Source organism: Periplaneta americana, chromosome 17 (genome assembly GCF_040183065.1).
Source record: "Periplaneta americana isolate PAMFEO1 chromosome 17, P.americana_PAMFEO1_priV1, whole genome shotgun sequence".
Taxonomy (NCBI): domain Eukaryota; kingdom Metazoa; phylum Arthropoda; class Insecta; order Blattodea; family Blattidae; genus Periplaneta; species Periplaneta americana.
The window spans coordinates 101,157,677-101,170,872 of NC_091133.1; the positions used below are offsets into that span (position 1 = coordinate 101,157,677).

General features: G+C 37.1%; 1 protein-coding gene across 5 annotated transcripts in view; it reads right to left on the reverse strand.

The window, feature by feature from the left end:
• Ppn (proteoglycan-like sulfated glycoprotein papilin) overlaps positions 1-12,848 on the reverse strand; it is a 743,946-nt gene extending 731,098 nt beyond the window's left edge. For all 5 annotated transcript variants that reach the window (XM_069817363.1, XM_069817362.1, XM_069817364.1 and 2 more), the window contains exon 1: positions 12,459-12,848. In XM_069817363.1, coding sequence (XP_069673464.1) covers positions 12,459-12,481 — 23 coding nt within the window. In that variant the 5' untranslated portion in view covers positions 12,482-12,848. The remainder of the gene's footprint in view (positions 1-12,458) is intronic.
• Positions 12,849-13,196: the final 348 nt, after the last annotated feature.

Consider the following 13,196-nt stretch of genomic DNA (forward strand, 5'->3'; position numbering starts at 1 on the left):
ATGATAGACGACATAAAGATATGTGAACCATAGGCTAAGCGGAGAATAAGAGGAAGGCAGAAAATAGGAAATATTGGAGAATGCTGGGTTTGCAGTGAAAGACCTGCCCTTAGACAGAACACGTATGTGTGTGTGTTTGTATATATGTATGTATCTATGTATGTGTGACGTAATCCGCAGTTTGATCTTACTACTATTATTATTATTATTATTATTATTATTATTATTATTATTATTATTCCATGGCGCTACAGCTCTGAAGGGCCGAGATCGACCAACCGGCTGCTGGCCTCACGTCCACATGTCGAAGCAGAGGTGGACGATCATCCAACGAGAATGGAGGTATCGTGTGGTTAGCACAATGATCCTCCCAGCCGTTATAGCTGGTCTGCGAAACCGGATTTTCGCTACCAAGTGTATCACGATGCTGGGTGGGCACCCGTCCCATACACTGGCCGAAATTTCATGAGAAAATTTCTTCCCCCATGAGGACTCGAACCAGCGCGCATTCTGTAACGCGAGTCCTAGTCAGTATGCCTTAGACCACGACGCCACGGCACGGGACATTATTATTATTATTATTATTATTATTATTATTCCACTGTCTTCTGTATTGCAGTTATTATATCTTGCTATGTATTTTTATTCTGAATGAGTGGAAGAGAAGGCCTTATGGCCTTAACTCTGCCAGTAAAAATAAGTTGATGATTAGACTGAACTGAAAGGAAAAGGTATTGAACATTAAACGTAAACAAACAAGAACTCTTCTCATGTCTTACAAACATCTCAACAAACAAACAGGGGTGCACACATTCGCATACATTGACATACCCCCGCGCAAAAAAACATTTTCAACGGTAACTTCGAAACAATGCGTCAAAATACATAGGTTGTTTAACAAAAAGGGTTCCTTATTGTTAGATCTATCACTCCTCAGAGTTTGTCGCAGAGGTTTTGAATCACTCTGTATTATGTAAAATGTAAGAATATAGTCTAAAAGTAGTAAATTACAGTAGTTAGTGAAGTGATGTAAACAGCAAAGTGAGCGAGAAGTATGAAATAATTAACCATGTTACATGTCGGTAAGGGCTAAGAATCAGGAAAGTAAGGGATATAGTATCAGGTGGGATAGAGAATACGGGAAAAGGTTTTTTATGTCATATGAGCATAACAAGTAAAAAATAGTAGAAATGAAAAGTATGTATAGTAAAAATATAGTCTGCAGGGATAGAGAGATTAGTTTTATGCTCGACCATGCCGAAATGTAGTAATTATACACCTGGTAGTAGCCCTTTAATGCACCTCATTAAATTACACCTATTAATTATAGTTCAGTTGTTCAGCCAATGAGAAATCACCATTATACCATTATAAAACCGCAAGTATCGATTATTCTCGGATATGCAATCGAAAGACAATTAGCGAAGCGTCACGGAGGCTGGAAATCCAATACTGTCGAAGAAGGATATGTTCTGTTACTATAATAATTAGCGTTAATTGCAAATAATATTCAAATAAATTCAATTTGTCATCTCGTTTTTCAATTCTAAATCAATTTCCAGGTTATATCAATATTAATGTTCATGTTATTCTCTAGATTATATCAAGGTCAATGACATTCGTTCCTCGGAAAAAATCAATACTTTCGCGTCTGCGCACATCTCACTATGTAGAAGGTCAGTTCCGCTCTTCAGTTAGACAACCATAACATAAATACTTATGAATAATTTCAAGTTAGAAATATGGTCGAGCATAAAAAGTTGTATGAAATTTGCCTATATTGGTAATTAAGACTCTCGTATGAAAATTATGAAACTCGCTTGCGCTCGTTTCATAAACAAACATACTCGCGTCTTAATTACTACCATTATAGGCTCGTTGCATAATGTACTATTTAGATAGGTTTTTAGAACGACTTAACATCGTGTCTGTTTCCGGAAAATACCACATAAACTTAAAGAAATAATTCAAATTTTTAGTCCCATCAGCAACTAGAACGCCGAATTTGTCCAGATTAATTTACGTAGGACATACAAGTTCCAGTCTCAGTCAGTATTATCAGTTTCCAGGAACAAAAATGTTGGCTGCTTTGTCATAAGTCTTCACGATTCTCATTCACCGAGAAACTCAGGTTTCCATTTATACTGAAAAGGAGGAAGTCACGTTCTCTGACCAAGAAGACAGCGCCGGGCTCTGCAGCTCGCAAAGTAACCTTCAACTTAAGTACAATTTAATTTGTCGCTATGTAAATTACGAGAGACGATTCAGCAAACTTGTCGAATGTGAAAAGCCAGAGTGTAGCAACATCACTGGTACAGTCCGTCCACGCAACGGACTTGCTGAAAAAGGAATTCACTTTTAAATTAAATTAAAGCTCCTGCATTACTCCGCTTTGTACAGATTCCACGAATTCTGCCAGGTTTATCAACTCCAAGGACAACAGTTCCATATCGCTTGCATTTGACTAACGCTGCTAGAGGCGGCGACATCATCAGCGGTAATTACGGAATGAAGACATGAGCGTGAAGACGATCCTTCAACCCGAGCGGCCGGCGATGCAGCCTCTCTGCTCCGCTGGGTGGGCTCCGATGAGTCATCTGAGCGTGATGAAAGGTTTCCGAACTTGCTGGGAATCGATTCACAGCCTCAATGAATACTCGTATTATCGCCTAACAGACTACAGCAAATCTAAAGTATATTACTAGTTATGTATTTTTTTTAATTATGTTTTATTTAACGACGATCGCATCTGTCGAGGTTATATCAGCGTCGCCCGGTGTGCCGAAATTTTTTTCCGCAGGAGTTCTTTTACAGAGCAACAAAATATCTTAAAATAGAAAATATTAGTTATGAAGGAGTAAATTTGTTTAAATATTTAGGATCCATTATAAACCAAAATAATAATATAGAAGAAGAAATAAATGAGAGAATTGCACTAGGCATAAAGCATTGCGAACAAAATGTTGTTCAAAAGTAAATTAATATCCAAGTCATCGGCATATAAAACAATTATAAGATCAATTGTGACATGCATGTGAAACCTGGGTGTTGAAGGAAACAATAAAACAAAAGCTTTCGATTTTTGAAAGGAAAATTTTGCGTAGGATAATGAGAACAATCAAAGAAAAGATGGTACATGGAGGATCCAAACCAACATGGAATTAAATAAGACAATTAAAAATAAAAATTATAATAAATTTTATTAAAGCTCAATGACTAGGATAATTTGGACATGTAAACCGCTGTTGTTGTTGTTAGTCAACTGTCCGAGGACATGTTTGAACCTCACAAGCGACACCAATAAGGCATGGATCATGAGGCAACTAAGCCAGGAGATAATGGGATAGGTTAGTTAGTTTTTTTCCCCTCCATTATATACATCGCTTACTAGTTACACATTACACTAATCAGACTTCTTCGCTAGCATTATCTCCCTTATTTCACAGAAACGCTAGATAATCATTGCAGTTGATAAAACATCATTCTATAGTCTAATGGAACACATGTTTATTTTACAGTACTCTTATCCAAGTTTACAACAAGATTCACTCCAAATATCTTAAATGGAGTAATTTGAAATTAATAATAGGATGCAGTGTTTTAATATAATTAATATAAAATAATCTGTCAAAACATGTTTTGTTCCATTTGACAAAGGGCAAAAAATCTGCAAATCAAGGGTAGTTTCATATAAGTTACTGAATTTACAAAACTTCATCTCCTTTATCACGTGCTATTATTTTCAGACGTTTTATAAATACTCTGTATAGACATTTGGTATATTGAAACGCAATTTTCGTGCAACAAATATCTGCAACTCTCTAATAAATTTGTTACTGGTTAATACAAATTTCTTAATTTTGGAAATCCTCTTTATAATACATATGAAGTTTCCACGGAAAGAAGAAGCTAAGTCACTTTTTGTTCATTTTTGTTTTTTTGGTTCCATCTGCTAGCTCATAAAGTGAACTATCTTCCTAGTAAATCAGAATGGCAAAAATTCTGCATTATAACACGGTAACTAGCCACTAGAGTAGCTCAGTCGTCTAAGTCGCTTGCCTGCCGATCCGGAGTTGCGCTCGGGCGCGGGTTCGATCCCCGCTTGGGCCGACTACATGGTTGGGTTTTTATCCAAGGTTTTCTCTAACCGTAAGGTGAATGTCAGGTAATCTATTACGAATCCTCGGCCTCGTCTCGCCAAACACCATCTCGCTATCACCAATTCCATCGACGCTAAATAACCCAGTAGTTGATACAGAGTCGTTAAGTAACAGTAAAAAACATGGAAACTTAAACTACTCGTACTATATGAGATGTAAACTAATGATGTCTTATCAGTAGGCAGTGGATGCGGGATGACGTAAGGAAAAGTGAAGTTGTTTCGTATCAGAGTATATGGCACGTGCCGCGCCGTCCGTCTTTTGTGTACCTGGCGAGTACAGCAGCGTACAAAACGAAGGAACCCCGGTCCGTTCATAGTAACATTGCAACGCAATGTGCGCAGTTGTGTTATCCTGCTCAAGTATTTAGTACGCGTGATCCCCATTTTAGAAGTTTTCTTCAGAAATTCTCTCGATACAAAACCTTTTAAGCGATAGGCGAATATGATTCAGCTTTGACAACTTACGAGAATATATAGTCGTTTAATGCAACGCTTTGTTCAACTGTTCAATTAGTGCACAGAAGCGACATTACAGGGCATTACGCTAAATACACAGGCATAACAGGTATTATTATTATTATTATTATTATTATTATTATTATTATGAGGAGAACTGAACCTTGCAAGGTATGTACTATAGTACGTTATTTTTATTTTCCTTCTGACTGTACGGAGATACAGTAGCATGTTGACGTCGTCTGTTTACGTTTAAAACCTGTTCAGCCCAATGGTCTGAATGAAAAAAATGTAAAATATAGTAAATGTGCACCTACATTCAACGATAAGTCATCCCGCATCCACTGTATACTTATCAGTTTATTTACTTACTTACTGGCTTTTAAGAAACCCGAAGGTTCATTGCCGCCCTCACATAAGCCCGCCATTGATCCCTATCCTGAGCAAGATTAATCCAGTCTCTATCATCATATCCCACCTCCCTCAAATCCATTTTAATATTATCCTCTCATCTACGTCTCGGCCTCCCCAAAGGTCTCTTTCCCTCCGGCCTCCCAACTAACACTCTATATGCATTTCTGGATTCGCCCATACGTGCTACATGCCCTGCCCATCTCAAACGTCTGGATTTAATGTTCCTAATTATGTCAGGTGAAGAATACAATGCGTGCAGCTCTGCGTTGTGTAACTTTCTCCATTCTCCTGTAACTTCATCCCTCTTAGCCCCAAATATTTTCCTAAGAACCTTATTCTCAAACACCCTTAATCTCTGTTCCTCTCTCAAAGTGAGAGTCCAAGTTTCACAACCATACAGAACAACCAATAATATAACTGTTTTATAAATTCTAACTTTCAGATTTTTTGACAGCAGACTAGATGACAAAAGCTTCTCAACCGAATAATAACAGGCATTTCCCATATTTATTCTGCGTTTAATTACCTCCCGAGTATAATTTATATTTGTTACTGTTGCTCCAAGATATTTGAATTTTTCCACCTCTTCGAAGGATAAATCTCCAATTTTTATAGTTCCATTTCGTACAATATTCTGGTCACGAGACATAATCATATCCTTAGTCTTTTCGGGATTTACTTCCAACCCTATCGCTTTACTTGCTTCAAGTAGAATTTCCGTGTTTTCCCTAATCGTTTGTGAATTTTCTGCTAACATATTCACGTCATCCGCATAGACAAGAAGCTGATGTAACCCGTTCAATTCCAAACCCTCTATGTTATCCTGAACTTTCCTAATGGCATATTCTAGAGCGAAGTTAAAAAGTAGTGTATTAAAGTTAAGAAATGCTCCTCTGTAAAACTTAAGAAACATGACTTAGCATATTCTTTCTGTGCCCTAGACGGGATCTGAACCGATTACAATAACTTCCAAGTTGCATTTGTAAACCTATATATCATGACCAGCTGCAGCTGTAGTTAATGCCGTGATTATGTATTTTATCGATATATATTATTATAAAACTAAAGATTTAATCAGAATCTTCCGTTTGCTGCAATACTGTAGCTATTGCAATCTCTTTACATAACTCTAGCATTTCGGCCTGAAGCACCTGCATGATATGTACTGTACAACAGTACTGTCATGTCTGGTTTTGTTTGCAGTTTTCACTATCACTTGTAGATCTCAGCTGCAGGACACCTCCGCCGCTGTTCTCCGTGAATAAAGGTCGCGATGACAAATGGATCCATTCACGTACATCACATAATTCACAACGTACTGTAGTTGCGAAGAAATAAACTTCAGTTATTGTGAAGTTGAACAAAGAGTTCAATGACAGAACAGCAGGAAGCGGATTTTCTTTCATTCACATTCAAAATAAACACTCCTGTACTATTGAACGCAGCGCTTCACTTTGATATCCGTTCAGACAGTGTGTTGCTTTGATATTAAACACTTTAAATTAACGGCAAGCGCACAGAGGGATTATGACACCGGAAAGTAAAATATACCGAGTTGCAATTCCTAGACTTTCATACGGTTTCCTCCTTCTGAAGGCTTAATCGAACTGTATACAACATGATATTACATTTACATTACTAAACTTAATGAATTCGTATAGATGAAAGACAAACAAGCCGACATGTTGTTATAGACAACTCCTACAGAGAACAACTTCAAAGATGCATGATAACCACGGTCTTAGCACAGTCTACTATATACAGTCACGAAGCTTGAGTTTTGAGGGTGCTAGAAACAATAGACTGTGACGGTTCTATTTTGCATTGCCTGTAATGGGGCGATATTAGCGATCCTAGTGGTGAGCAACTATCTAATGTTTGCATATTTACTACATATTGAGCTTCGCGACTGTATATACTAGACTGTGGTCTTAGTTCGAATCTCACCTAGAACATAACATAAAGAGTGAACAGTAAGTAATGTCATTAATTTCAGTGGATTATTCTTTGAGATATTTCAAACAAAAAAGTCTAATAGATTTTGCTCACTTTTGCTTCGTTTTGAAGATAAAAACTGTTTTATATTAAACATTTCATAACGTGTTTGGGAAAGCCATTGTTTTTTTTTGTTAGTATTTTTTTTACGACGCTGTATCAATATCTTAGGTTATTTAGCATCTGAATGAGGTGAAGGTGATAATGCCGGTGAATTATTGAGCCCGGGTTCCAGCACCGAAAGTTACCCAGCATTTGCTCATATTGGATTGAGGGAAAACCACGGAATAAACCTCAACCAAGTAACTTGCCCCGACCGGGATTTGAACCTGGTTTCGCGGCCAGACGCGCTGACCGTTACTCCACAGGTGCGGACGCCATTTATTTAATTTATAATATGCTCAGTCAATTTATAAGGGAAGAGTATTATGGTAATAAATTATTGGAAGACTTAGTTCTCTCCTTTAAATGTGCTGAAATTTGATGCGTCCAAATATAAAATTGTAAAATTCCTTTGCAGAACAAAAAATTACATTTGTTCGGATAACATTTTCGCACATTTAATGGACAAAACTAAAATTCTTTCAATCATTTATTATCATAATACAATGTTCTCTTAAACTGACTGAGCATATTGGAAATTAAATCAAAAGATTTCTCAAAACTTACTTACTTACTGGCTTTTAAGGAACCCGGAGGTTCATTGCCGCCCTCACTTAAGCCCGCCATTGGTCCCTATCCTGAGCAAGATTAATCCAGTCTCTATCATTATATCTCACCTCCCACAAATTCATTTTAATATTATCTTCCCATCTACGTCTCGGCCTCCCCAAAGGTCTTTTTCCCTTCCGGCCTCCCAACTAACACACTATATGCATTTCTGGATTCACCCATACGTGCTACATGTCCTGCCCATCTCAAACGTCTGGATTTAATGTTCCTAATTATGTCCGTTAAAGAATACAATGCGTGCAGTTCTGGTTGTGTAACTTTCTCCATTCTCCTGTAACTTCATCCCTCTTAGCCCCATCTCAAAACACACTATCAAATATTTAATATAAAACAGTTTTTGACTCCAAAATGAAGCAAAAACGAGTAAAACTGTATTAAACTTCTTGTTTGAAATAGGCTATCTCAGAGAATAACCCCCTGAAATTAATTACATTACTTGCGGTTCACCTCGTATGTGTTTATCCGTTGACAATGAGGTGATCTGCGTTATCCAAGACATAGAAACCAGTGTTAAGTTTATTTCCTGTCATGGGAATCACTACATATCTGCATATTATTGGTAGCAAAACCCTAAAAAAAATGTAGACTCTAGAGTACGTAAGTCCCAACAGGAATATAAAACTGTCAATAGATTCAGGGTTACCAACTATCCCGATTTTCGCGGAACATTATAGATTTCGACTTGGTTGTTCCGCATCACGCCATGATGCCAAAATCGTCCCGATTTTTGGAAATTGTAAAATTTAATTCATTAAAGTAATTTTCCCCAGGTCCTGAAACAAACAAACTAAATTTTAGATGAAGAAGGGGGTAAAGAGAGTGAGGGCTTGAAATGCGTAGGGATTAAGCATTGTAGTCTGCCTGTTTTAGCGGAGGTTGTGTCCTGAGCCTTGGTTGTATCACCCTCCAATGCCTATGTAGAGAGGGTTTTCTTTCATATGACCTTCAAGTGGACTAACGTTAGGAACAAGCTTTCTGTTGATTTGGTTAAAGCGGAACTCCTCATCAATATGGACATTAATATGATCTATTCAGAATTTGTACCAGAGTTAAAAAAAATTAGAAGCTATGGAATATGTTAGAACGAACAAATATAAATGGAATCACTCTTAAATTAATTTAATATTAATGTCTTATGGTATTATTTGCCTTTTCTGCTGTCTTCAGTTTTATTATGGAGTGTACTACACGAGTTTTATTTCAGTCATTTATTTGTTACTAAGATTAAGTTAGTTGGGTTAGATTTGTGTATGTTATTGTAGGCTTAGTCCACACCTTTGGAGTAACTGTTAGCGCGTCTGGCCGCGAAACCAGGTGGCCCGGGTTCGAATCTCGGTCGGGGCAAATTACCTGGATGAGGTTTTTTCCGAGGTTTTCTCTTTAGGTAACTATCGGTGCTGGATCCCGGACTCATTTCACAGGCATTATCATCTTAATTTCATTCAGACGCTAAATAATCTGTAATGTTGATACAGAGTCGTAAAATAACCTACTAAAAATCGTAGGCCTACCAAGTTTTAAGATACTGACAAGATTAGTAGCGCTATGTTTTGTGTAAAACCACAGGCAACTATTAAGAGGTGAAAAAACTTAGACCTTACGGACAAAGATACTCATATTTTGTCCCTACTTCTGAAAAATGAAAGATAAACTTGTGATACATAGAAATTTATGAAACGTACTAATGAAATAAAAGAATTGCCCTGTTCCTCTATTTTCGTCGTGATTATTATTATTATTATTATTATTATTATTATTATTATTATTATTATTATAGTATTAATGTTATCTTTTTCATCATCATATTATTATCATCATCATTATTATATTATTATTATTATTATTATTATTATTATTACAGTATTAATGTTATATTTTTCATCATCATTATCATTATCATTATTATTATTATTATTATTATTATTATTATTATTATTCAACTGAGATATAAAATTAAGTTATAAAAGCTCACTGTACAACAAATCTTTCAAATTTATGCAGAAGAGACATTAATTCATAAATTTTATTAACAACTCTCATTTTAATTACAATATTAAACTTCAGTACCGGCCGTTTTATATCCGAGAGCTAAGATGCAGTTTCAACACTGCGTAATAGTCACGATCTTGGTTTGAAACTCATCTGGGACATCAATATTATTCGTTAACTTGATGTCTTATATTGTATTCTGTGTATATATGACGTGGTATTGTTCTCTTGTAACGGGAAATCTTACATATTCCAATCTAAAAAATGTATTCGATATAGAGAAGGGCCAGGTATGGACTAAATACAAAGTCTGGTAAGCCCATGAGACCATAGTTTAGCTTCGTGGGACTGTTTAAAATTTTAGAATAGCTTTTAAGTGAAACAAAGTCCAATAAAGAAAATCGTGAAAACTTCGTTTACAACAACAGCACACTGGTTAAAGTGGTACAATCCGAGACGATCCTTGGGTTCCTTCCCCGTTAAAGATGAGTATTTTCCCTGGACCAAAATGAAAAAAAGCATAGTAAATCTGGGAATAAAAGAAGAATAGGCACCCAAAAATACAATACAAATGGAGCAACCATTATTATTTTACCGGATATCAAAATACTGTAATAAAAATAGAGTACTTTCCCCTCGATCTATTTAGTGGCATATACACTTCCGAAGGTTGTGATGATGATTACTTTCGAGCAAAAATGACATATGTAAATTCGCTTCCTTAGCTGAGGTGGAGATCATCGAAATATAACCAACGAAAATAAATATTTCACAATTTATTGGGAAAACTGTTGTAACAATCAGTCAACAGCAGCCATCGAACCAGCGTCTCTCCGAAAATTGAACCATTTACATGTTAGAGAAGAAACTCATAGATCCGACGAAGCTTACAATCTATTACATCGAGGGGGCATCATGCCAGAAGGGCGTATCAACAAAACTTCATCTTTACATTAGAGCCATTTAGATTCTCCTTCATGCCCATTTTAATCCTTAAACGTTTGTTTCCAAACCTAAACAGATTCCATTAAAATATTTCAATAACCTTGCATTTGTTGATACGCACTTCTGGTATGATAACCTCGATATTAAGTCTTTTTAAAGTGTCACGCTCAGATCTTTTTGACTCGCTTAATCCATCAGAAAGACGGTGAGTAATTTTCTGATTGAAATATGACCAGACGTCTTTGTAATTTTGTTTTGAACGAGACAGGCCCGTTTTTTAATGTAAAAATGGATCAGTTTTCAATTTCTTAGACATCGGCATTATAAAAAGTTCTTGGACCTGTATTGTAATATCTTATGCAATTTTTTAACGCATAGGAGTGCAAGATAACAATGACAACTTCTAAGACAGATGTTTATCGCTATAGTAAAGACATCTTCTCTTTTCAACAATCGTAATTGAGAAAGATTGATAAAGTTGTAGAATTTGGCCATCCCTGACTGGAACCAATGATCCTGTAGAAAGAGTTTTCACCAAAGTGAACAAAATATGAACATCGTAAAAACATAATTGAAGGTTGACACATTGAAGGCATTGCTAATTATTAAAGTTAATTTTAATTGCAGGTGCCTCGACTTTTTGAGTATCTTGAAGGAAAAGAAGATACCGAAACTTCTTATGACAATTCATTCAACAACAAAAATGGCTTTTAAGGAACCCGGAGGTTCATTGCCGCCCTCACATAAGCCCGCCATTGGTTCCTATCCTGAGCAAGATTAATCCAGTCTCTACCATCATATCCCACCTCCCTCAAATCCATTTTAATATTATCCTCCCATCTACGTCTCGGCCTCCCGAAAGATCTTTTTCCCTACGGTCTTCCAACTAACACTCTATATGAATTTCTGGATTCGCCCATACTTGCTACATGCCCTGCCCATCTCAAACGTCTGGATTTAATGTTCCTAATTATGTCAGGTGAAGAATACAATGCGTGTTGTGTAACACTTTCTCCTTTAACTTCATCCCTCTTAGCCCCAAATTTTTCCTAAGCCTTTTATTTTCAAACACCCTTAACCTCTATTCCTCTCTCAAAGTGAGAGTCCAAGTTTCATAACCATACAGAACAACCGGTAATATAACTGTTTTATAAATTGTACCTTTCAGATTTTTTGACAGCAGACTGGATGATAAAAGCTTCTCAACCGAATAATAACACGCATTTCCCATATTTATTCTGTGTTTAATTTCCTCCCGAGTATCATTTATATTTGTTACTGTTGCTCCCAGGCATTTCAATTTCTCCACCTCTTCAAAGGATAAATCTCCAATTTTTATATTTTCATTTCTTACAATATATAACTGTAAAAATATATATATACATGCCCAATAAGAGGGTTATTAGTAGGGTAACCTAATTTTGTATTTTGTTTTACGAGAAATATAATTTTGCCACTTTTTTCTGTTTTGTAATTTTGTTATAGACAGACTCAGGATAAATATTTTAACAGTTAATGCCTACATTTCGCTTATATTATTTTAAAATCAAATATTAAATCCATATTTCGGGTACTGAATGCTGTTCGATTAGGAGAGGAAGATTTCTGCGAAGCTGTATTGTTAGTAAGTGTCCCGTTTTCAGCTTAAGAAATTTTTGTCATTGTAATCTGTAACACAGCTTAATGAAGACGACCACTACATGTCAGCACAAAGCACCACAATAAAGGCAGTACATAAATTACGAACACGTAATCGCGTACTCACCGGAGGTGCCGATGAAGATCCATCCTTGGTGTATTAGAATACCAGCTGCACGAAGACCGACGACCACACCGTCACCTTCACCGAATCTGTACGTCTAATGATTTTAAGTTTATTGGAAATTAGTTCTTAAAACGTCGAAATAAAAATCATAAAAAAATTCACCAACACAAAAAAGATTAAAACTGCGGAGGCGAGGGAGTACAGCTAAGCGATGTCCATGTGCAGTGGGTCAGTCGCTGGAAACAATGATTTGGAAGTCGAGTCGAACCAGTCCAGCCCGCTCACCCCAGCAGCTCCCATGCAACTGACTGAACTGTGCCCACCGAAGAACCAAGAGTTGGTTTGTATATGCTGCACACCGCCCGTCCTTCCTTCCCGCCCGCCTGCAGCCCGCTGCAGTTGATGGTTTAGGATTGGCCCGTTCGGACTGCGAGTTAAACGGGGCTCTGGAGCTACGAGCTGGATGCTGTGAGGGAAGAGAAAAACCCTTCCACTTCTTCTTCTCCGACCCATTCCCTCGGGCACTGAAACAGACGAAGGGCCCCAAAGGTTTCTGTCGTTTTCTTATTCGCCCGCAACGCCTTCCTCACTCATGCAAGGAAGCGCCCGGCCAACACACTGCATCCCGGTCCGTATCTTCGCTTGGTGGCGCTGCATTGGGTTTACCTGCGTGTGCAAATGTTCCGACCACACTCAATTACATCGCACAATACTTAAGGTAGTGATCGCCAAAAGCTG